At 40.1% G+C, this 24,136-nt stretch overlaps 1 protein-coding gene and 1 pseudogene across 1 annotated transcript in view; both read right to left on the bottom strand.

Moving 5' to 3' along the window:
- The window catches only part of LOC110496796 (oxysterol-binding protein-related protein 10), a 138,834-nt gene extending 123,518 nt beyond the window's left edge, over positions 1 to 15,316 (bottom strand). The window contains exon 1 of the mRNA XM_036952521.2: positions 14,728 to 15,316. Within this exon, the coding sequence (XP_036808416.2) occupies positions 14,728 to 14,993 (266 nt within the window). The 5' untranslated portion in view covers positions 14,994 to 15,316. The remainder of the gene's footprint in view (positions 1 to 14,727) is intronic.
- Positions 15,317 to 18,368: 3,052 nt separating this feature from the next.
- Positions 18,369 to 20,283, bottom strand: LOC149975506 (uncharacterized; annotated as a pseudogene).
- Positions 20,284 to 24,136: the final 3,853 nt, after the last annotated feature.

A 24,136-nucleotide genomic window follows, 5' to 3' on the forward strand; every position in this document is an offset into this window, starting at 1 on the left:
TTGAGTGGCCCAGCCAGAGGCCGGACTTGAACCTGAACGAATATCTCTGGAGAGACCTGAAAATAGCTGTGCAGCGGCACTCTCCATCCAACCTGACAGAGCTTGAGAGGATCTGCAGAGAAGAAAATGGGAGAAACTCCCCAAATACAGATGTGCCAAACTTGTAGCATCATACCCAAGAAGACTGTAATCACTGGTGCTTCAACAAAGTACAGAGTAAAGGGTCTGAATACTTATGTAAATGTGATATTTTCTTTATACATTTGCAAACATTTCAAAATACCTGTTTTTTCTTTGTCATTAAGGGGTATTGTGTGTAGATTGATGGGGAAAAAAACATTTATAATCAATTTTAGAATAAGGCTGTAACGCAACAAAATATGGGTCTGAATACTTTCCGAATGCACTGTATTTGAAATAAGAATGTGAAGCATATGAAAACAGAGTTCAAATGAAAAGTACAGCATCTTATGCAACGGAAAACATTTGTTCATCCAGTTGTTTTTAAATGGTTTCTCCTGAGCTCTGTACCATCCCCATGGAAACCAGCCTTAAGCTCCGGCACACTGAGGACTCGTTCTAGTTCAAAGAAGAAAACATTTTGAGTTGTGGTAAAACAGTAACCCTGAAAAAGCTTGGCTTACCACACATTACAAAGAGCATACTTAAGTCAGACTCAACAGCTTAGCATCCAGCCCACAGTATACATTTGATAACTTCACCTTTAGTAGATGGCCCCCCGAATGTTACAACCATCCAGCTTCCCAATTGGACCCAATGGCAGTATCAGAAACGTATTGGCTGGCTTGGAAATTGGCCATGGTACCTCCCGGAGTCTTTGCATTTGGTTTGACCCAGAGGCCTTGTGATACATTAATCGTGCAAGTAATGAGGCGCATGTGACGTGGAAGGTAATTTCACAGTGTCTGTCTGTATAACAGCCCAGTTTCTCTGAAAGCTGCACTCTGAGCATTGGGACCTTATAGACTGGGGAGCCATAATAGAGGGGCAACCCATTCATCCTAAAGCACATGTAAGGCCCTCTCTCAGGGTGATGGTGTGGTGCACAATTGGAGGACCTAGATAGACACCCAGATATGTGCATACGTGTGAGACAAACATGAAAACTAAGCATTCAGTACAATACTCGTGCACATTCACACACCTACAATATAGCAATTGACATTGACATGATCACCCAAACACAGTGCAAACTTGGCACAGACCCGCTCTCAGAGATGCTCACAAGAACACAGCATAGCCAGGTACATACTGTACATAGCCTACAATGTGTATGCTCTTAGACACAGGGATGTGAGTGGCAGATCTAGTAAGTACACCAACACAGTCTCCCACTGACAGACTGCCTCTTGTGCATTCCTTGCCATTTTTGAACTCTTAGGCATGGGAGGCTTTTCCGAACTATCACATCTGTTGTGCATGACAAAATACGACTTGCTGGTGGAAAACATGTCAAAAGGACATTTTTTTTTTATGGCATACTTTCTGACATTCATTTTTCAGCTTCCCAAATATGTGAAAATGTGCCATCCTTGGCCGCTAGATGAAAATCAGTCTCGACTGAAAGTACGTCTGGAAATCCTGTACGTGAACCCAAATGTCACACAAACTATGTCCAATGTTAGAACTATGTTAGAACTGCAATTTAAGGCCATGAGATCTGTGGTGAAGGGAAAATATATTGTTGGCTTTTCCAGCTTATAGACAGTGTTACATGTACTGGTACAGTAGGCTTTACTTGGCCCATTGACACATCAAATGTCAAGAAGAAGTGGGCTATACTAGCAGAAAAGCATTGAAAAGTGGCACACACCATAACATAATAGTACAGTAACCCAAAGAAAAGCTTTCAACTTGGATGCTCTCATTATTTTCAAGTAGAAGGCAGGTAGGCACAGGCAGGTAGGCACACTACTGCGATGATTCAGGTAGTTTCAATAGGCTAGCATTATTTTACTTTGACAGAAGAAAACAACATGCTCCAGTGAATGGTCCTGTGTGGCTCAGTTGGCGCTTGCAACGCCAGGGTTGTGGCGTTCCCATGGGGGACCAGTACAACAACAAAAAGCATGAAAGTACGCACTTACTACTAGTGTAAGTCGCTCTGGATAAGAGCGTCTGCTGAATGACCAAAATGTGAATCTGAGATTTGGAATGCGATTTCATATTAACTTCAGCCGGTGCTCAGTGTAGCTTAGCCGTCTTGTTTCCATGTTTCCTCTGATCTTGTCTCATCACTCCCAACGGGCTGGGGAGAGGCAATGGTGGAGTCATGCGTCCTCCGAAACATGACCCGCCGGAAGCCAGCCGCACCAATGGAAACGCTGTTCAGCTGGTGACTGAGGGGGCGATGAGCCAAGTAAATCCCCTCCGGCCAAACACTCCCTAAACCCAGATGTCCTATCGGACTCCCGGCCACGGCTGGTTGTGGTAGACCCCTGGATTGAACCTGGGTGTTTAGACACGCCTCTAGCACTGAGATGCAGTGCATTAGACCGCTGCGTCACTCGGGAGGCCCCTTAATCACTTTTTAAATTGAATATGGAACAGTTACCTTGAACTCCAAATAACCAAATTTGCCTCCAATACATAAAAAGTCATTTAGAAATACAGAAGTATTTTGTTCTTGTGGAAGAATCATCTCGAAACCCAATTCCTTGTGGAGTTTTACACAGACATATTTGTCAACTATACATCTGCTTGAAGTATACTACGAGCTAACCTTTTGAAAAGAGGTAGAGCGTGTGTGTATATGCATTCACTCAGGTTGTGGTGAGAAAGGTCACATCTCCTTCGAAAAACACTTTTGGTTTTGAATCAATAACCAGGTACCTGGCAGTCATCATACACTGCACCACTTCTAAACAAAATCTTTGTGCTATAGGCTTAAAATGATGTTTGGATTATTGCTTGAATAGTCGCCAAGATTATAAACTCAGCAAAAAAAGAAATGTCCTCGCACTGTCAACTGCGTTTATTTTCAGCAAACTTAATATGTGTAAATATTTGTATGAACATAACAAGATTCAACAACTGAGACAAACTGAACAAGTTCCACAGACATGTGACTAACAGAAATGGAATAATGTGTCCCTGAACAAAGGGGGGTCAAAATTAACCGTCAGTATCTGGTGTGGCCACCAGCTGCATTAAGTACTACAGTGAATCTCCTCCTCGTGGACTGCACTAGATTTGCCAGTTCTTGCTGTGAGATGTTACCCCACCAAGGCACCTGCAAATTCCCGGACATTTCTGCGGGGGAATGGCCCTAGCCCTCACCCTCCGATTCAACAGGTCACAGACGTGCTCAATGGGATTGAGATCCGGGCTCTTCGCTGGCAATGGCAGAACACTGTCTTGCAGGAAATCACGCACAGAACGAGCAGTACGGCTGGTGGCATTATCATGCTGGAGGGTCATGTCAGGATGAGCCTGCAGAAAGGGTACCACATGAGGGAGGAGGATGTCTTCCCTGTAACACACAGCATTAAGATTGAGCAATCTGATGACGCTGTGAAACACCGCTCCAGACCATGACGGACCCACCTCCAAATCGATCCCGCTCCAGAGTACAGGCCTCGGTGTAACGCTCATTCCTTTGACGATAAACGCGAATCCGACCATCATCCCACTGGTGAGACAGAACCGCGACTCATCAGTAAAATAAAAAAATTTGCCAGTCCCGTCTGGTCCAGCGACAGCGGGTTTGTGCTAGAGGTCGACCGATTATGATTTTTCAACGCCGATACCGATTATTGGAGGACCAAAGAAGTCGATACCGATTAAAATCGGCCGATTTTTCAAAATGTATTTGTAATAATGACAATTACAACAATACTGAATGAACACTTATTTGAACTTAATATAATACAAAAATAAAATCAATTTAGCCTCAAGTAAATAATTAAACATGTTCAATTTGGTTTAAATAATGCAAAAACAAAGTGTTGGAGAAGAAAGTAAAAGTGCAATATGTGCTATGTAAGAAAGCTAACGTTTCAGTTCCTTGCTCAGAACATGAGAACATATGAAAGCTGGTGGTTCCTTTTAACATGAGTCTTCAATATTCCCAGGTAAGAAGTTTTAGGTTGTAGTTATTATAGGAATTATAGGACTATTTCCCTCTATACCATTTGTATTTCATTAACCTTTGACTATTGGATGTTTTTATAGGCACTTTAGTATTGCCAGTGTAACAGTATAGCTTCTGTCCCTCTCCTCGCTCCTCCCTGGGCTCGAACCAGCAACACAACGACAATTAGCGCGCGCTAACTAGCTAGCCATTTCACTTCAGTTACACGAGCCTCATCTCGGGAGTTGATAAGCTTGAGGTCATAAACAGCGCAATGCTTGACGCACAATGAAGAGCTGCTGTCAAAACGCACGAAAGTGCTGTTTGAATGAATGTTTACACGCCTGCTTCTGCCTACCACCGCTCAGTCAGATACTTGTATGATCAGTCAGATTATATGCAACGCAGGACACGCCAGATAATATCTAGTAATATCATCAACCATGTGTAGTTATCTAGTGATTATGATTGATTGTTTTTTATAAAGGTAAGTTTAATGCTACCTAGCAACTTACCTTGGCTTACTGCATTCGCGTAACAGGCAGTCTCCTTGTAGAGTGCAACAAGAGAGAGGCAGGTCATTATTGCGTTGGACTCGTTAACTGTAAGGTTGCAAGATTGGGTCCCCCGAGCTGACAAGGTGAAAATCTGTCGTTCTGCCCCTGAACAAGGCAGTTAACCCACCGTTCCTAGGCAGTCATTGAAAATAATGTGTTCTTAACTGACTTGTCTAGTTAAATAAAGGTATAAAAAAAAGGTAAATCGGCGCCCAAAAATACAGATTTCCGATTGTTATGAAAACTTGAAATCGGCACTAATTAAATCAGCCATTCCGATTAATCGGTCGACCTCTAGTTTGTGCCAATAGGCGACGTTGTTGCCGGTGATGACTGGTGAGGACCTGCCTTACAACAGGTCTACAAGCCCTCAGTCCAGCCTCTCAGCCTATTGCGGACAGTCTGAGCACTGGTGTAACTCAGGCAGTTGTTGCCATCCTGTACCTGTCCCGCAGGTGTGATGTTCGGCTGTACCGATCCTGTGCAGGTGTTGCTACACATAGTCTCTCTGTAGCTGTCCGGATTTTTTTGAATTATCTTTGAAAGATAGGGTCCTGAAAAAGGGACATTTATTTTCTTTCACTGAGTTTATCTGGTTGGGATCTTTGCAAAATATCTATTTTGGATGTAGCAGTTGTAGCTAGAATGCTAACGCTCATTGATATAGGCTGTAGAAAAAGCTAGCCAAAAGAGCCATTCGTTTTTTAAAGTATAATGCAGTTGATTTGCGATGATGACATAAACATATTAAGCAGGACATTCATATGAGCCTTAAAATCCAATTATAATCCAAAAGTAGTGTGAAATGCACTTACAGTGCCTTGCGAAAGTATTCGGCCCCCTTGAACTTTGCGACCTTTTGCCACATTTCAGGCTTCAAACATAAAGATATAAAACTGTATTTTTTTGTGAAGAATCAACAACAAGTGGGACACAATCATGAAGTGGAACGACATTTATTGGATATTTCAAACTTTTTTAACAAATCAAAAACTGAAAAATTGGGCGTGCAAAATTATTCAGCCCCTTTACTTTCAGTGCAGCAAACTTTCTCCAGAAGTTCAGTGAGGATCTCTGAATGATCCAATGATCCATTGATCCAAACCTAAATGACTAATGATGATAAATACAATCCACCTGTGTGTAATCAAATCTCCGTATAAATGCACCTGCACTGTGATAGTCTCAGAGGTCCGTTAAAAGCGCAGAGAGCATCATGAAGAACAAGGAACACACCAGGCAGGTCCGAGATACTGTTGTGAAGAACTTTAAAGCCGGATTTGGATACAAAAATATTTCCCAAGCTTTAAACATCCCAAGGAGCACTGTGCAAGCGATAATATTGAAATGGAAGGAGTATCAGACCACTGCAAATCTACCAAGACCTGGCTGTCCCTCTAAACTTTTAGCTCATACAAGGAGAAGACTGATCAGAGATGCAGCCAAGAGGCCCATGATCACTCTGGATGAACTGCAGAGATCTACAGCTGAGGTAAAAGCAACACAGCTCATCACCCTGAACACACCATCCCCACTGTCAAACATGGTGGTGGCAGCATCATGGTTTGGGCCTGCTTTTCTTCAGCAGGGACAGGGAAGATGGTTAAAATTGATGGGAAGATGGATGGAGCCAAATACAGGACCATTCTGGAAGAAAACCTGATGGATTCTGCAAAAGACCTGAAACTGGGACAGAGATTTGTCTTCCAACAAGACAATGATCCAAAACATAAAGCAAAATCTACAATGGAATGGTTCAAAAATAAACATATCCAGGTGTTAGAATGGCCAAGTCAAAGTCCAGACCTGAATCCAATCGAGAATCTGTGGAAAGAACTGAAAACTGCTGTTCACAAATGCTCTCCATCCAACCTCACTGATCTCGAGCTGTTTTGCAAGGAGGAATGGGAAAATAATTCAGTCTCTCGATGTGCAAAACTGATAGAGACATACCCCAAGCGACTTACAGCTGTAATCGCAGCAAAAGGTGGCGCTACAAAGTATTAACTTAAGGGGGCTGAATAATTTTGCACGCCCAATTTTTCAGTTTTTGATTTGTTAAAAAAGTTTGAAATATCCAATAAATGTCTTTCCACTTCACGATTGTGTCCCACTTGTTGTTGATTCTTCACAAAAAAATACAGTTTTATATCTTTATGTTTGAAGCCTGAAATGTGGCAAAAGGTCGCAAAGTTCAAGGGGGCCGAATACTTTCGCAAGGCACTGTATAAGCAACATAAATTAGACAACTTGCGTACATCGTCCTATTGCGGCAATGTTTGCAAACACAGAAAGGGGTCTAAGTAGAGCGGATATATGCTCTAGCACACTGCTGTCCTTTAGCTCATCTCTGCAGTCCTATATAGATACAGTGACGTTTCACCATGAATACTACCAGCTTTTTCCTGGGTGTGTAAACTCCCACAGGAAATTTAAAAAACTGTCCATTTGTCATTTTTTGTGAATTTGATGTATGCCTCAACTGTTCCAGTTTAAAAAAGGCACACATAGCTAACATGCTATTCAACAATTGTATCAAGAAGTGTTTTCAAGTGGCCAACTCTCTCTTTCCTCAAGTTCTGTGTCCAAAAGAAATAAACTCAGTTTGAGGAGCCCATACAAAACAACCTGCCATACATCCAGTTTCCTCATGATCGGTCACTGTCTAAACCTTCACACGCATAATTTCACAATTCTGACAAGTGTTCAGTGGTTTTCAAATAAGCCACTGACCTCAAGGGAAATAAATCAACCTGGTCTCAGATCATTTCATATTATTCTGTACGTAAATCTAAGACACTCCATTTACTATGATGTTACCATAAAAAAAAACATGTATTACATATAATACATAATGATTTGAATTTGCTAAATGAAGTCATGGCCAAAAGTTTTGAGAATGACACAAATATAAATGTTCACAAAGTCTGCTGCCTCAGTGTCTTTAGATATTTTTTGTCAGATGTTACTGTGGAATACTGAAGTATAATTACAAGCATTTCATAGGTGTCAAAGGCTTTTATTGACAATTACATGAAGTTGATGCAAAGAGTCAATATTTGCAGTGTTGACCCTTCTTTTTCAAGACCTCTGCAATCTGCCCTGGCATACTATCAATTAACTTCTGGGCCACACTGATGGCAGCCCATTCTTGCATAATCAATGCTTGGAGTTGTGGGTTTTTGTTTGTCCACCCGCCTCTTGAGGATTGATCACAAGTTCTCAATGGGATTAAGGTCTGGGGAGTTTCCTGGCCATGGACCCAAAATATCGATGTTTTGTTCCCCAAGCCACTTAGTTATCACTTTTGCCTTATGGCAAGGTGCTCCATCATGCTGGAAAAGGCATTGTTCGTCACCAAACTGTTCCTGGATGGTTGGGAGAAGATGCTCTCAGAGGCTGTGTTGGTACCATTCTTTATTCATTGTTGTATTCTTAGGCACAATTGTGAGTGAGCCCACTCCCTTGGCTGAGAAGCAACCCCACACATGAATGGTCTCAGGATGCTTTACTGTTGGCATGACACAGGACTGATGGTACAGCTCACCTTTGTCTTCTCCGTACAAACTTTTTTCCGGAACAATCGGAAAGCGGATTCATCAGAGAAAATGACTTTACCCCAGTCCTCAGCAGTCCAATCCCTGTTCCTTTTGCAGAATATTAGTCTGTCCTTGATGTTTTTCCTGGAGATAAGTGGCTTCTTTGCTGCCCTTCTTGACACCAGGCCATCCTCCAAAAGTCTTCACCTCACTGTGCGTGCAGATGCACTCACACCTGCCTGCTGCCATTCCTGAGCAAGTTCTGTACTGGTGGTGCTCCGATCCTGCAGCTGAAACAACTTTAGGAGACGGTCCTGGCGCTTGCTGCACTTTCTTGGGCGCCCTGAAGCCTTCTTCACAACAATTGAACCGCTCTCCTTGAAGTTCTTGATGATCCGATAAATGGTTGATTTAGGTGCAATCTTACTGGCAGCAATATCCTTGCCTGTGAAGCCCTTTTTGTGCAAAGCAATGATGACGGCACGTGTTTCCTTTTAGGTAACCATGGTTGACAGAGGAAGAACAATGATTCCAAGCGCCACCCTCCTTTTGAATCTTCCAGTCTGTTATTCGGACTCAATCAGCATGACGGAGTGATCTCCAGCCTTGTCCTCATCAACACTCACACGTGTTAACGAGAGACTCACAGACATGATGTCAGCTGGTCCTTTTGTGGCAGGGCTGAAATGCAGTGGAAATGTTTTTGGGGGGATTCAGTTAATGTGCATGGCAAAGAGGGACTTTGCAATGAACTGCAATTCATCTGATCACTCTTCATAACATTCTGGAGTATATGCAAATTGCCATCATACAAACTGAGGCAGCAGACTTTGTGAAAAGTAATATTTGTTGCATTCTCAAAACTTTTGGCCACGACTGTATACATATGCTGTATGCAATTTTTCAAAACGTATGATATGTTACGAATTCTAGCTAGCTCGCTAATGTTAGCTAGGCTAAGGGTTAGAGTTAAGTTTAGCTAAAATGGTTAAGGCTAGGGGAAGGGTTAGCTAACATGCTAAGTAGTTGAAAAGTTGCTAATTAGATAAAATGCTAAAGTTGTCCTTGATGAGATTCGAACTCGCAACCTTTGGGTGTCCACCCATCCATCCCGACCAATCACATTACTTTCGTTTTTGCCTTAACCCAGTCAACAAGGTGGGTTTGGGGCCTAATCCGTTTTAGACTTGGGGGACTCGGAATCGACTCGGACTCAGGGGGCTTCATACGGGCCGAGCACTTCCCGAGTCAGGCAGAAAAATATTACTCTTGGTTTCCGGCTAATGGTACTCGGGCCAAGTCCACTTCAGCATATCTGGCCTGATTAACCTTTTCAGAAGTAGAGCCATGAGGTTCTTTTGGCAGGTGATGCAAAAATAAAACAACTAATTAATGTAATAATTTCACCTCGAATTTGCTAAGTCATTTGCAAGCTAAAATTCTTCCCATTAGGCTTTTAGATGGAGCAGGACCCTAAAGAATTTATGCTATAAAGGAATTTGATTTGAGTACAGATTTTTTTGGAACCCCACTCACTAATTCTATTAATTTCAGTCCTTCGGCCAATCCTGTCTTAATATAATGGCATTATTGATTTTTAGGCATACGCTGGTGGCCACGTTAATTATAGGACGACTTGGGATACATGATCCACGACCGACAGCACATCTCAGGATCATAGGCTATAGCCTATTTGTCTATGGTAGGCCTATCTGTAAACGCCGATACATCCTGCCAAAATACACCATATGAGTGGCCTAATGTAATTTTCTGGACCTGTCGAAAATAAACCCATAACTGATCCAAATGGTTGTATTTTAAAATACCTTTATTTTGGCATGAAACACAAAATGACGTTTGAGCGGTTATTCAAATTAGCCTACATCACGGGCAGTTTACAGCCTAGACAATAATTGTGTCCTAACAATAATACATTCCTCATTGCACTGTTGTTGTAGCCTATGGCGTAGAATAATTGTATTTTCTGAAAATGTAGGCCTAGATCTTCCATTTGATCATCTGCAACCTATGCTGAAGGAGTGAAGCAGCCTACAACCATGCATGTTGAATTATTGCAGTAACCTATTAAACGGTTACAAATGTAGTCTATTAAAATAGATAAATAAATAACGACCATGACAGTCAATGGAAAAAATCCTGGCGCTCAAAATATTGTGGGTTCGATTCCCGGGGCCACGAACAGAAAATAAATGTATGCATATATACTGTCACATTTATTTTCTGTATGGAACCTTTGACAGTAGATATGCCTGCGCATTCTGAGATGCCAGAAGAAAATAAAACTGCGTATCTAAACCAGGTAAATTATGAATTGTATCACCAGCTGTGTTACTTAGCCATAGTGTTTCTTTGTCATAACCCAAGGTTGCATGCCAAAGTTTTGCTGAACCTGAACATAGACAAGGTTTAAGTTCATAATGATGATAATAATGGTTTATTTAGCTTCATGTGTACTATGGCAGCTAAACGCTGAATTACAGTAACACACATATACATAATATATATATTTATTATATAGTCCCAGTGGTTATTTGTAACGTTAGCTACTTTAATCATTTGAATCTAGCTAGTGGTCAATCACAAAAAAATACATTGTTTTGAAAAACTATTCATGGTTTGGTTTCCCAAGTGGCGCAGCGTTCTAAGGCACTGCATCTCAGTGCTTGAGGCATCACAACAGACACCCTGGTTCAAATGCAGTCTTTATCTCCTGGCCGTGATTGAGAGTCCCATAGGGTGGTGCACAATTAACCCAGCTCTGTCCGGGTTTGGCTGATGTAGGCCGTCATTGTAAATAAGTATTTGTTCTTAACTGACTTCCCTAGTTAAAAAGGTTCAATTTCTTTCAAATTACAACAACAACAAAATGGTTGACCCTATACAGTCATGTAGCATGCTCTCCAGCATGTAGCACATAGCACGCGCTCCAGCAGGTATATCTCTCTGGTCACCCCCAAAACCAATTCTTTCTTTGGCCGCCTCTCCTTCCAGTTCTCTGCTGCCAATGACTGGAACGAACTACAAAAATCTCTGAAACTGGAAACACTAGCTTTAACTGTCAGAGCAGCTCACAGATTACTGCACCTGTACATAGCCCACCGATAATTTAGCCCAAACAACTACCTCTTTCCCTACTGTATTTATTTATTTTGCTCCTTTGCACCCCATTATTTTTCTTTGCACATTCTTCCACTGCAAATCTACAATTCTAGTGTTTTACTTGCTATATTGTATTTACTTTGCCACCATGGCCTTTTTTTGCCTTTACCTCCCTTATCTCACCTCATTTGCTCACATCGTATATAGACTGTTTATACTGTATTATTGACTGTATGTTTGTTTTACTCCATGTGTAACTCTGTGTCGTTGTATTTTTATTTTACCTTTATTTAACTAGGCAAGTCAGTTAAGAACAAATTCTTATTTTCAATGACGGCCTAGGAACAGTGGGTTAACTGCCTGTTCAGGGGCAGAACGACAGATTTGTACCTTGTCAGCTCGGGGGTTTGAACTTGCAACCTTCCAGTTACTAGTCCAACGCTCTAACCACTAGCCTGCTACCCTGCCGCCCCAACTGCTTTGCTTTATCTTGACCAGGTCGCAATTGTAAATGAGAACTTGTTCTCAACTTGCTTACCTGGTTAAATAAAGGTAAAATAAAATAAGTCAATCAGCTGCTGTCTTCTTTCATTGAAAAGTAAATCTATAAAAAACGATTAAAAAAAACTATAAGTATAATGTTAAACATTCTATTGGTTGAATTGTTCCCAGCTGATCCCATTCCTCACTTGAACCCTGTGTAAAGTGATTTGCTTGACAATACACGTGTTCTTGTTTGTCTCTCCACCCTCAGCCTCTCTGATGGACTGTCTCCACCCTCAGCCTCTCTGATGGACTGTCTCCACCACCGTGCAACAAATACTCAAAATGTGAATCTGAAGGATGGCACCCTGAGCCTGAGATGGTGTGGCTGGACAGTAAAAGAGTCAATCTCAAATGTGAAAACTGTTCAAGGGTGTGTCGACTTTCACTAGTCACTGTATACCTATTGCTTCTCAAAGAAAATATGTTATAAATGCTTGTTGAGCTTAGGTCAACTGTTCTTCCCCATCAGAACCAAACATAGGATTAACTGAAAACAAACACTGTATAGCCTCAAAACTATAGTTTCTATATAACGGATGGCCAGTTCTTGCATCCATAGCACTGACCATAAACATATAGAAGCTATCTGGGATCCTTAGGATATCCCTATCCTAAACCATAACCCTTACACATAACCAAATCCCACAGGCCGCCAGTTGCCCATCCCTGAGCTAGAGTCTTGAAATTCTGTGCATAGGTGCCTCTTCTCACAAAGAACAAATTTGCCTCAAGGACCCACAAGGTCTGCCCATGATGGATTTTCCGCCATTTGGAATTTTTGAAAAACACTTAAAATGCCATCTCTTCCGGAACCACAGGGCCGATCTGGATAAAACTTGATATATGGCATCTAGGCACCAAGGTCTTTCAAAGCAATATTTTCCAGACTAGTATGTCAAACAACTGACCAATAAACATTAATGTCAGTGTGGTCTGGCACAAATGCATATACATCAGACAGATATTTGTATTGTAACCACTCTTGGTACACATACCCTGTCAAGACTCAACACATTCAGATTGACCACCCGGTGGCGCTACAACAGGCACATATATATTTTGATTTGTTGAAAGTGAAAACCTCTGTGGTTACTGTGTTGTGTTGATTTGCTTCCCATTTGAGGTCTGGACTGTGATTCCTAGGATTTCTGTGTGGTGTCAAAATCGGACTAATTGTTGGAACTACTTCTTTTGCTCTTTTCTTCCCCTGTTATTCAAAAAGGTGCTGTCAGGAGAAACACTTTCACATCCAAGGCTACAGATGGACAGCAAGGAAAGGGCAGATAGACCCAGAGAGACATGCATGTAAGAGATGAACACTGACGCTTTATACATTATCTGGAAATAATGGACAACTTGGTACAACCCGTGTTTATTACTTCCATATAATGTAGAGCGGAGGCGTTTATCCCGCTTATACCACTGTTGCCAAAGAAAACAAGCAAACATTTACTGGTAAAATGTACATGCTTTCATTGAGATTTTGACAAGTAAATTCATACCATTTCATCCTTTCACTAAACCTGGTTGTTCGTTAAAACTGTTAAGATTGTTAGAAAAGCGGATTTGTTGTTCATTCTATTTGTTTGATTACTATGCAGGCTGGCAATGTTCTTATTATCCCTTACTTGCTAGCTAGCCAACTACGGCTAACATAGTCACGTAAACTCTGCAGATAGAATAACATCAGAATTTAGTGGATTTTGGCCATTGCTGGGCTGATTCTGGCCCTAAAATGGCAGCTTTGGCTCAGTTCAGGCTGCCAGATCTGGCCCAAATGACTCGGGCCTAGTCTGTACAGTCACTCATTTCGGACTCGGTCCGGATCCGGCTGCCAGACCGGGCCAGCAGTTTTAGATCTGGTATGCCGGAATCAGGCCAGACGTTTGTGTTACCTGGGAAGTAACCATCGGTCTTATGTAACCATACCAAACCTTACATATCATACTAAAATGAAGTGTCTCAGACTTACAAACAGAATAATACAAAATGCTCGGAGACCAGGTTAAACAAATAGACTAGGTTGTTGGGACAGTATCTGTGCGTTAGAGATGTTGATGATGCGCACAGATACTGTAACAAGGGAAGGACGAAAAATGCTAAATCATGCATGAGCATTGTTATCCAATATGCACAGGCTCTGTAGTTGTCAAAATTACTATGTTTCCATTTTCTAGGCTATGGCTGGGATCTAAATAGCAGTTCCTTCTGCTCACTTTTTATTTAACTAGGCAGTTAAGAACAAATTCTTATTTACAATGACAGCCTAGGAACAGTGGGATAACTGCCTTGTTCAGGGGCAGAACAACAGATTTGTACCTTGTCAGCTCTGGGATTTGAACTTGCAACCTTTCGGTTACTAGTCCAACGCTCCATCCATTAGGCAGGTATCCCTGCCACCTACTTAAGTAGGCTAACTGGGCTGCAACCTGTACCCTTTAAAGCAGTTGTGACACATTATCAATCCACACAATACTGACCTAGTCAGTTAAGAACAAATTCTTATTTACAATGATGGCCTACCCTGGCCAAACACTAACCAGGATGACGCTGGGCCAATTGTGCACCACCCTATGGGCCTCCCAATCACGGCGGTTGGGATACAGCCTGGAATCGAACCAGGGTCTGTAGTGAAGCCTCTAGCACTGAGATGCACTGAATTCAATGTGAAATCGACAAAGAAATATCACCATGTAATTGGATTTAGGTTAAAAAAATAATAAAAAAATAAAAAAACGAAATTCCCTTAGTTTCACGTCAATTCAATGTCATCACATATATAAAAAAATAATAATAATAACGTGGAACCAACGTTGATTCAACTCGTTTTTGCCCTGTGGGTAAGAACCTCATGATTGAAAGTTCTGCTTACCTGTTCTGCCATCCTTGAATTAAGTTTGTGTATTTGCTCAACACTCCTTCTAACTGACGCTTACACGCTTGCTGAAAATTCATACTGTTTCCTAATAAACCTCCCCGACTCACTCCTCCACCGGCCCCGCTCCCAAGTGAAGCCGAGCCGGGGCTATGAGAACCAGCTCGTCCGATCTGTCTCGCCGAATTCCCCTTGTCCGACGGCAGTGAAGCAGAGTTTGTTTTATTTGTCCCAGGATGCGGACTGCAGAGCATCTTCTCCATACTGACGACGCGATAAACGGAGTCGAGCAGGAAAATCGTGGTAAATTGTATGTCTACTGACCTAAATCGAAAGCATTAAATATGTAATATCCATGTTTCGCTGGTGATTTGAGCGTCCCTCTGCCCAAGAAACCAAGCATAATTCCCAGCAGTTGTATGAAGAGTACTGCTGTAGTTCCCTTTCTGAGGCGATAGAAGCACAGTTGCTCTAACGTTTTCGTGTTGTTGAGAAATCACAGTGCAGACACTCCCTCTCCTGACTCACTCGACCAACCCCCGGATATAACAATCCAATCTTATTACACATCATCATAGCCAAGAACACAGCTACAGAAACCCCCCAAATTTACGAATCACCATCACCCCCCCCACCCACCCAAAACAGAATTATCTAAATATTTTTTAGTAATCCCAATCAGCTATAAAACCCATTCACGTAGTATTCATCCACATGATGTAGGCCAATTAAATTACATTAAATTAGGGGTATCAGACAGATGTGACAAATGGGGTGAACTAGATGGTAATTGTCCATGAAGAAAAAATATGTGACATGCTTCAGCTCTTTGAAAGTATTTTTGTAGTAGTGGTAGAAGTTTAAAACGTTTTGCTTAAATGAAGCGGTGAAATATAGTCAAAGTTAAATAGATAAAAATATCTGGTCTGATTACTTTGATAAACAACGTATTACTCTGGAGTTTGTGGCAGTTCCATCACATAATTCATAACAAATAAGACTAGTACACTTTTACACACTCTTCTACTAGAAAACCACAGTATATGCAAGCTGTAATAATTACTCATAAGGAATTAGAGGTTTTAGGTATAGTAACCTCAATTCAACCATACATTTATTTCTTAATCAAATGATAAAGCTGCTATAAAAAAGTTAGGACTGGATGGGTAGATCAATAAATAGGATATATAAATGAATGAATAGATAAATAAAGTTAGAACACAGGATGAAAGACCTAATGGATGAAGGAATTCATTCAAATATATAGGACATTATGGAATATGGATGAATGGACATTTTTGGTCGAATGAGAGTTGTGAATGTGTTGTGTAAGTCAGTATTTATTTCTTTACTCCACACAAATAATGTTTGAAATAAAAAACAAAGTCATCTCCAATCCTGTTTCCATGTTCTAGTCAAGGATTTTTTTCTTTCTTGGTTCTAGTGGGTGGTGAGCATAGAATTGCACATCAGCGCCACCTGCTGGGTGGGGGTTTACTACTGTGAAAGGCAGCTTACACAGACTAGAAGGGATAAGCTGCATCCCAGTACCGTGACCGAAGTAAGGACTGGTAGGTGTGTCGAAAGGCAAGTAGTGGGCGTGTGGAAAGCAGTGGTTGCGGCAAAAGCGCTCTGCTAGAAGGTTTTGATTCCGCTGTGTTTTTTTTCTTAAGAATTGTACATTTTCACTTATAAAACAGATTTTGTGAAAAGTATAGACTTGTTTATTAGAAGTATAGATGATGTGTGTACTGTTCCTCTATGCGTTGTATGTGTGTGCTTACTGTAACTGTCACCCTGATATTGGCTCCTAGGCAGCTACTTCCCACACCTTTACCAAACAGTAGTGCTTGTCAAGTGGGAGCGAAAGGTGTCCACGTGTTGTTGACATTCATGCCCTTCCCATTGAGTAGTTGACGGTATGTACAGTATGTATCAAGGTGACATCTAGATGGTTATCAATATTAGTTATTTCTTGTGGTGGCTGCTATCATACTTGAAATACAATTTTGATACCTAAAATGAATGATACCTAGTAGGAAGCACAACACAACATCTTTGGGTGCAGGGTGCACCGGTCGTCAGTTTGTCGTCTCGTCCTGGTGCAGCACAATCAGCCACGCAAAGCGTTTTTTACGAAAAAGCACTATAGCATTCCTATAAGCAACTACGTTTTTTATAATACCCTATAGTTATCTAATAGTATGCTAAAATATATTATTTTGCTATTAAAATACTATAGATTAATTATAGGAGTGTCTATAGTACGTATTTTTGACCTATAACTTCAAACAATACAATAAGATTTCAATAGTATAAATATTATGCAGTATCTGTATAGTATTCTCATGAATTTAAATAGTGTTCATGGATTATTTTCTATACTATTCCCCTGAAGTTATTGAACGCATTCCTATAGGCTATTCCTGTCCGGTTTGTTATAGTATTCTAATTGAAGTGATGAAAGCATTCCTATAGGCTATTCCTGTCCGGTTTGTTATAGTATTCTAATTGGAGTGATGAAAGCATTCCTATAGGCTATTCCTGTCCGGTTTGTTATAGTATTCTAATTGGAGTGATGAAAGCATTCCTATAGGCTATTCCTGTCCGGTTTGTTATAGTATTCTAATTGGAGTGATGAAAGCATTCCTATAGGCTATTCCTGTCCGGTTTGTTATAGTATTCTAATTGGAGTGATGAAAGCATTCCTATAGGCTATTCCTGTCCGGTTTGTTATAGTATTCTAATTGGAGTGATGAAAGCATTCCTATAGGCTATTCCTGTCCGGTTTGTTATAGTATTCTAATTGGAGTGATGAAAGCATTCCTATAGGCTATTCCTGTCCGGTTTGTTATAGTATTCTAATTGGAGTGATGAAAGCATTCCTATAGGCTATTCCTGTCCGGTTTGTTATAGTATTCTAATTGAAGTGATGAAAATGATCCAAGACAAAACATTTCCTGCAAGCAAAAAAAGAAAGCCAAACCATATTTATTTTATATGCCAACATGGGTATAGCCAGGTTACTTTTAAAGTAGTGTGAATGTTTGGGATGGATACTTTCAAAACATTACATCAATTAAAAACATGTTGCATCTTAGTAAAATCAGACAAGTAATATTAATGTTAATTGATTTTAATTAAAAAATACATCTATTCCACTGAATGTGTACAATGCAATAATATAAGTGATGGTCCTTGCATCACTGGTGTATGTCCCTGATAAATGATCAATGAGTGATACTATTAGAATCACACAGATTCTGTGATCTCCAACTATTGCTCAATTCCAGGGAAACTAAATGCATGCGTTTTAATTGGAAGCTGCACGTCCCTAACATATCCTCACACTGGACCTGAATTAAAGTATGTTGATGCTTTTCTTGGCCAGGTCACCGTTGCAAATGAGAATCAGCTCTCATTATCAATCAGATAAATAACATCAACCAGGTCTCTAAAAAAACACCCATAACGAATCTCTTTCATAAGTGTTTGGCAGAGGGACAAGCCAGCCATCCAAATAAATAAATGTATACTTTATATCTTCCAAAGAAAAAGCTTTTTTAAGTCTCGACCTCTCAACTATTACACACATTATTTTTGATGAGATGCCTAGATTGCAGTTGATGAACAAACTGTCAGCTTGAATTACATCTGGTTGAACCACAACAACGGGAATATGTTGACATCAGCATGTTGTTTGACAAATGCAATTCAGTCTAACAAAGAAAAATAACTGCAGTTGTAACAACATCCATTTTTTAACACAACTGAAGTATTATCCCCTTTTCTGCGATTTTGCAGTTAGTTGTGTGATAAACAATCTGTTCATAAATGAATCGACCGTATGACTCCACAGGCTGGGATGGGACAGAGCCAGTTATTAGTTATACATAAGCTGTGAGGTGAAGTTTTGAGGGAGCCTGAGATTTTTTCTCTTTTCAGTCTCCTGTCTGCAAGCTTTGTTAGGAATATACCGGACTCTGACTCTGGGTGAAATCCTAAAACACTAAGACGTTTGGGAATGTCTCGCCAAAGAAGGAAAATCTGGCAAATTTGTTGTGGAACACACTGCGTCCCATGGAAAAGAGATTTCAACCCTCCATTGTTATCCTCAAATGTAAAAGATGACGTTGCCCAGAGAGGCCCCAGTTCAGTACACTATCAGTAAGGTGGATTAGTTGATGACAATTGAAATAAAACATTTCTTGTCCATATAATTCTTCCATTTTCTTGACAAAGAGGACTAAAGAAATGTGAGCTAATCTAAGGTCACGCTGTGAAATAAATCCTTGAAGCAAAATATGCATGCTGAATGTAAGTAGATTTTTTTTTGTAGAAATGGAACCCGGAAGGATGCCAGGCAGAACAGTGATTGAATAAAACAGGAGATGCTTTCCAAAATGTTCTTATATGCAGTGATCGCGTTATTCTTGTCATTTCCTTTGGCGGCTTGAGATTTAGCAGTTGAGAGTCTAATTCTGTAATTTGTCAACCTATGCACCATGGATTCAAACAGTTGCACGTGTCCAACCAAAGAGACAGAAGCTGTCGAGTTATGCCGAGGAGAACAGAATGCATGTAGTCAGGCACAAAACCAAACACAATGTTGAACAATGGAAGCAAAAACAGTGTTGACAACCCCTTTACACCATTTTGCGGAATGTCAGTGCTAGCAGTGTGAAATGCATTATCCTTAATTTGATTGTGTGATCTTTCATTTTGCAGTTGTTGACAGTAAGAATAGAATCATACATATCCTCTGCCTTTGGGGACAACTTTACCAGGGTGCAAGCACCAGTCACAACCATATTCACCATTGAATTGCTTACAGTAACGAAGGATTGGCCTGGCAATTGCATCTGAGGAACAAATCAAGGAGAAGACCTTTGTCCTCTTCAGAATCCCACTGTTATCGCTCCAAAGTAATGGGTTTTGGACTAAATTGCAACATTCATCAATAAAAGGTTTTAATAAGGTATCCATTCTGGGGTTTTCTGGGCCAAACCAAAGTCCTGCAACCATCACATTTTCTTTCCAATGTATGTAAGGCAGTTCATTCATGGTAAATTGAAGGAGCCAAACTGAGTAATTTGAGGAGTTAAAAATGGGTACTCCTTTACAGGTCCAGGTTAATGTTAAATCATCAGCAGATAGCCTCTTCTCTTTCAGTAATGTTTGGTACATCTTTCCATCCATGACATCCTCGATTTCATATTCTCCTTCCACTGTTTTCCTCAAAATATCTATTCCATGGTTCTCCAGTGTATCTCACAGAAGGTCCCTCAAAGGTATTGACAAAAATAAACATTTTGTTTCTCTGATGAAGGACGTTCCACAATGTGAGCAATTTGTGTCTTCGGGTTGCTTTCCTAAGTAGTTTTGGCATTCATCACAAAATAAATGAAAGACAGCTGTCAAGGCTGGATTACCCAAAACATTTTTGAAGAGATATTTAGATGTTGGAACCAAGTTGGGGACAAACAAATTCAGCAAGGCAAGTAGGTCTATCAGGGCAGTTCCAGTCAGGCGATGACGCAGAACATAGAGCATTATTGCCATAAGGTATTGCCCCTTTATTACTGATAACCCAGGGTAGAACATTTCTTAATTCTGAAAAGTTAGATGCAAGGTATATTTAGACATTTGTTTAAGCGAGAAGGAAATGTATAATAAATCTGCAAAGGTAGGACAGATTGCTAAGGCCTGAGAGTTGTGTGTGTTTGTGCACCTGACACTAACAATCTCAGGGGCATCATCGCGGTCTAAACCATCAGAGCCAGGTTGATTGGGGTGTGTTAGAGGGTCCTAAAAAAATACAGAAAAAACCAACACAGAACATTATCTCATGAAAATATTAGCTAGAATACATGACACTGACTTCACATGGGTGAGGCTTTCTGTGTGTGGGTGTGGGGTCTGTGTGTACCTGACACGCAATTAAATCCTCATTAAGCTCTAAATAATCAGAGCCATGTTGATTGTGGTTTGAAAGTAGCTAGCTAGAAACTAGATGCTGAATACAAACACTGACAATGTACCATCTAGCTAACAAGTTAACAAGCTACTGTATCTAGCTTGCAGATATACAGCTAGTGCACATATACTAGAGGTTGGCCGATTAATTAGGGCCGATTTCAAGTTTTCATAACAATCGGTAATTGGCATTTTTAAACAACGATAATGGCCAATTACATTGCACTCCACGAGGAAACTGTGGCAGGCTGACCACCTGTTATGCAAGTGCAGCAAGGAACCAAGGTAAGTTGCTAGCTTGCACTAAAGCTATCTTATAAAAAACTATCAATCTTCACATAGTTGATGATATTACTAGGTTAACTAGCTTGTCCTGCGTTGCATATAATCAATGCGGTGCCTGTTAATTTACAATCGAATAACAGCCTACTTTGCCAAACAGGTGATGATTTAACAAAAGCACATTCGTGAAAAAAGCACAATCGTTGCACGAATGTACCTAACCATAAACAACAATGCCTTTCTTAAAATCAATACACAGAAGTATATTTTTTGAAACCTGCATATTTTGTTTTTTAAAATTAATGTTAGCAGGCAATATTAACTAGGGAAATTGTGTCACTTCTCTTGCGTTCATTGCATGCAGAGTCAGGGTATATGCAGCAGTTTGGGCCGCCTGGCTCGTTGCGAAGTAATTTGACAGAATTTTACATAATTATGACATAACATTGAAGGTTGTGCAATGTAACAGCAATATTTAGACTTAGGGTTGCCACCCGTATTTCACTGAAATAATAAACTTTTTGTTTTCGAAATAATAGTTTCCGGATTTGACCATATTAATGACCAAAGGCTCGTATTTCTGTGTTTATTATATTATAATTAAGTCTATGATTTGATATTTGATAGAGCAGTCTGACTGAGCGGTGGTAGGCAGCAGCAGGCTCGTAAAGCATTCATTCAAACTTTACTGCGTTTGCCAGCAGCTCCTAGCAATGCTTGATCACAGCGCTGTTTATGATTTCAAGCTGATCAACTCCTGAGATTAGGCTGGCAATACTAAAGTGCCTATTAGAACATCCAATAGTCAAAGGTATATGAAATACAAATGGTATAGAGAGAACTAGTCAATGTGTCATAATAACTGCAACCTAATATTTCTTTACTTGGAATATTGAAGAACTGGGAATATTGAACCACCAGCTTTCATATGTTCTGAGCAGAGAATTTAAACATTAGCTTTTTTACATGGCACACACTGCACTTTTATTTTATTCTCCAACACGGTGTTTTTGCATTATTTAAACGAAATTGAGCATGTTTCATTATCAAAATAAGTGTTCATTGTTCATTCAGTATTATTGTAATTGTCATTATTTCAAATATATATATAAAAATTGTCCTCCAACAATCGGCATTTTTCAACCGTTGTTGAAAAATCATAATCGGTCGACCTCTAATACATACTAGTAACAGCATAGCATAAGCAATTGAACACCCCAAGCAGTAATATGGTTGTAGCTACATTAAAAAATGAATCTAGTTTTCTAGAGCTCACACCTAGCTAAGGCAATATAACAACAACAATACCTTAATATTCCTGCTTGACCTGGTCTGTCGAGGAAAAGGAAAGTATTCATCACGCATCCATTTTTATATGGTCCCCTTGTCACTCGGACTGGAGGCATTTCTTACAAGGGTAAGCAAATGAGCTAATTGTTGAAAACTGCTGGCATCACGTCAACTGCTAATGAAACTGAATCCGTAGCTGGCTATAAAAACTTGGGGGGCAAAGCATAAAAGGCGCCGAGCTCTACGTAACTAAATCGCGTGCATGGCCGAAATTCAAAAAACTAGGCGAGCAAAGAAAATAACGGTTTTCCCTTAGTTTGCACTTTTGCAGCAGAAGCAAAATATCACCAAACATGTATGCATTTGTGGATTCTTTTGAAGAAGGGACATCAGAAATTGTTCCAGTTTAAAATATTGAAGAGTGTGATGGGACGTGCAACAATTTGAAAGAATGTAGTGTTAATTGGCAGCGCACAGGGGGACGAGATATCCTGCCTACATCATAGCTCTGGATGGTCAGCTAATTAGCTAGCTAATGTTACCCAGATAAGGAGACAGTATAACGTAGGTAGCTAACAATATATGGTTATTGTTATCAATTGTTAAACTTAGTTATAAACAATTAATACAGCCAAGACATTGGCTATAACAATAACTAATGTAGCTAACGTTAGCTAGCTAAGGAGCTAGTTATATCACTTAAGTTCACTAGTATGTCTAGTAGTAGGATGTCACACTTCAGCATGGTAGGCGTACATTTTTCCTTTATTTTAAATGACACCGAAAAAAACAACAAAATACAAAAACGACCATAAAGCTACATGCAGTGCAGAAAGCAACTACACACAAACATAGTCAAGATCCCACAACTAAAGGTGGAAAAAATGCTGCCTATGCATGATCCCCAATCAGAGACAACGATAGACAGCTGCCTCTGATTGGGAACCATACCCGGCCAACAAAGAAATAGAAAAACTAGAATGCCCACCCAAATCACACCCCGACCTAACCAAATAGAGAAATAAAAAGGCTCTCTAAGGTCAGGGCGTGATAGAGGAATGAGGGACAACAGAAAGAACCCGCATCATGTGGAAAACTAAATACTGATCCAACCAACCTAAAAACTGTCTTTGGTGAAGGCTAATGCCCTAGGAAAATGTTCTAGTGAGATTAAACTTATTTTTCGATGAACCACCCCTTTAACATTACATTACTTGATAAACATTCTTATTTTTTTTCACCTTTATTTAACCAGATTGGCTAGTTGAGAACAAGTTCTCATTTGCAACTGCGACCTGGTCAAGATAAAGCAAAGCAGTTCGACACATATAACAACACAGAGTTACACATGGCCAGCTGTTTTTAGTCAAGATGTTTGTGTTTTTAATGTAATATGTAATTGTTGTACTGTATGTGTGTTTATAGTTTTGTTTAATGTTGTGTTAGTGTATGTAAGTTGTTTTGTCTGAAACGTTGTTCCCCCTGCTGCTATTGGACCAGGCCTCTCTTGGAAAATAGATATTATCTCAATGAGAAAAAAACTATAAATAAAGGTCAAATAAAAAAAGCACATGGAATAAACAAACATACAATCAATAATACAGTAGAAACATCTATATACAACATGTGCAAATGAGGTAGGATAAGAAAGGTATGGCAATAAATAGGCCATGGTGGCTAAGTAATTACAATATATATATTGTTTTATGATGTTTTACAGGTGGAACTGGCAGATGGTGTTAAACTCCAGTGTTAAACATTATCACTCGACTGAGCAAAGAACCATCAAAGTGCATTTCTGAGCTCATGACTGCTCTGTTTCCCTGAGAGGGGATGGACGTCTCTTCATTGACAGGAA

The sequence above is a fragment of the Oncorhynchus mykiss genome, chromosome 18 (assembly GCF_057628025.1).
Source record: "Oncorhynchus mykiss isolate SJ-2025 chromosome 18, ASM5762802v1, whole genome shotgun sequence".
Taxonomy (NCBI): domain Eukaryota; kingdom Metazoa; phylum Chordata; class Actinopteri; order Salmoniformes; family Salmonidae; genus Oncorhynchus; species Oncorhynchus mykiss.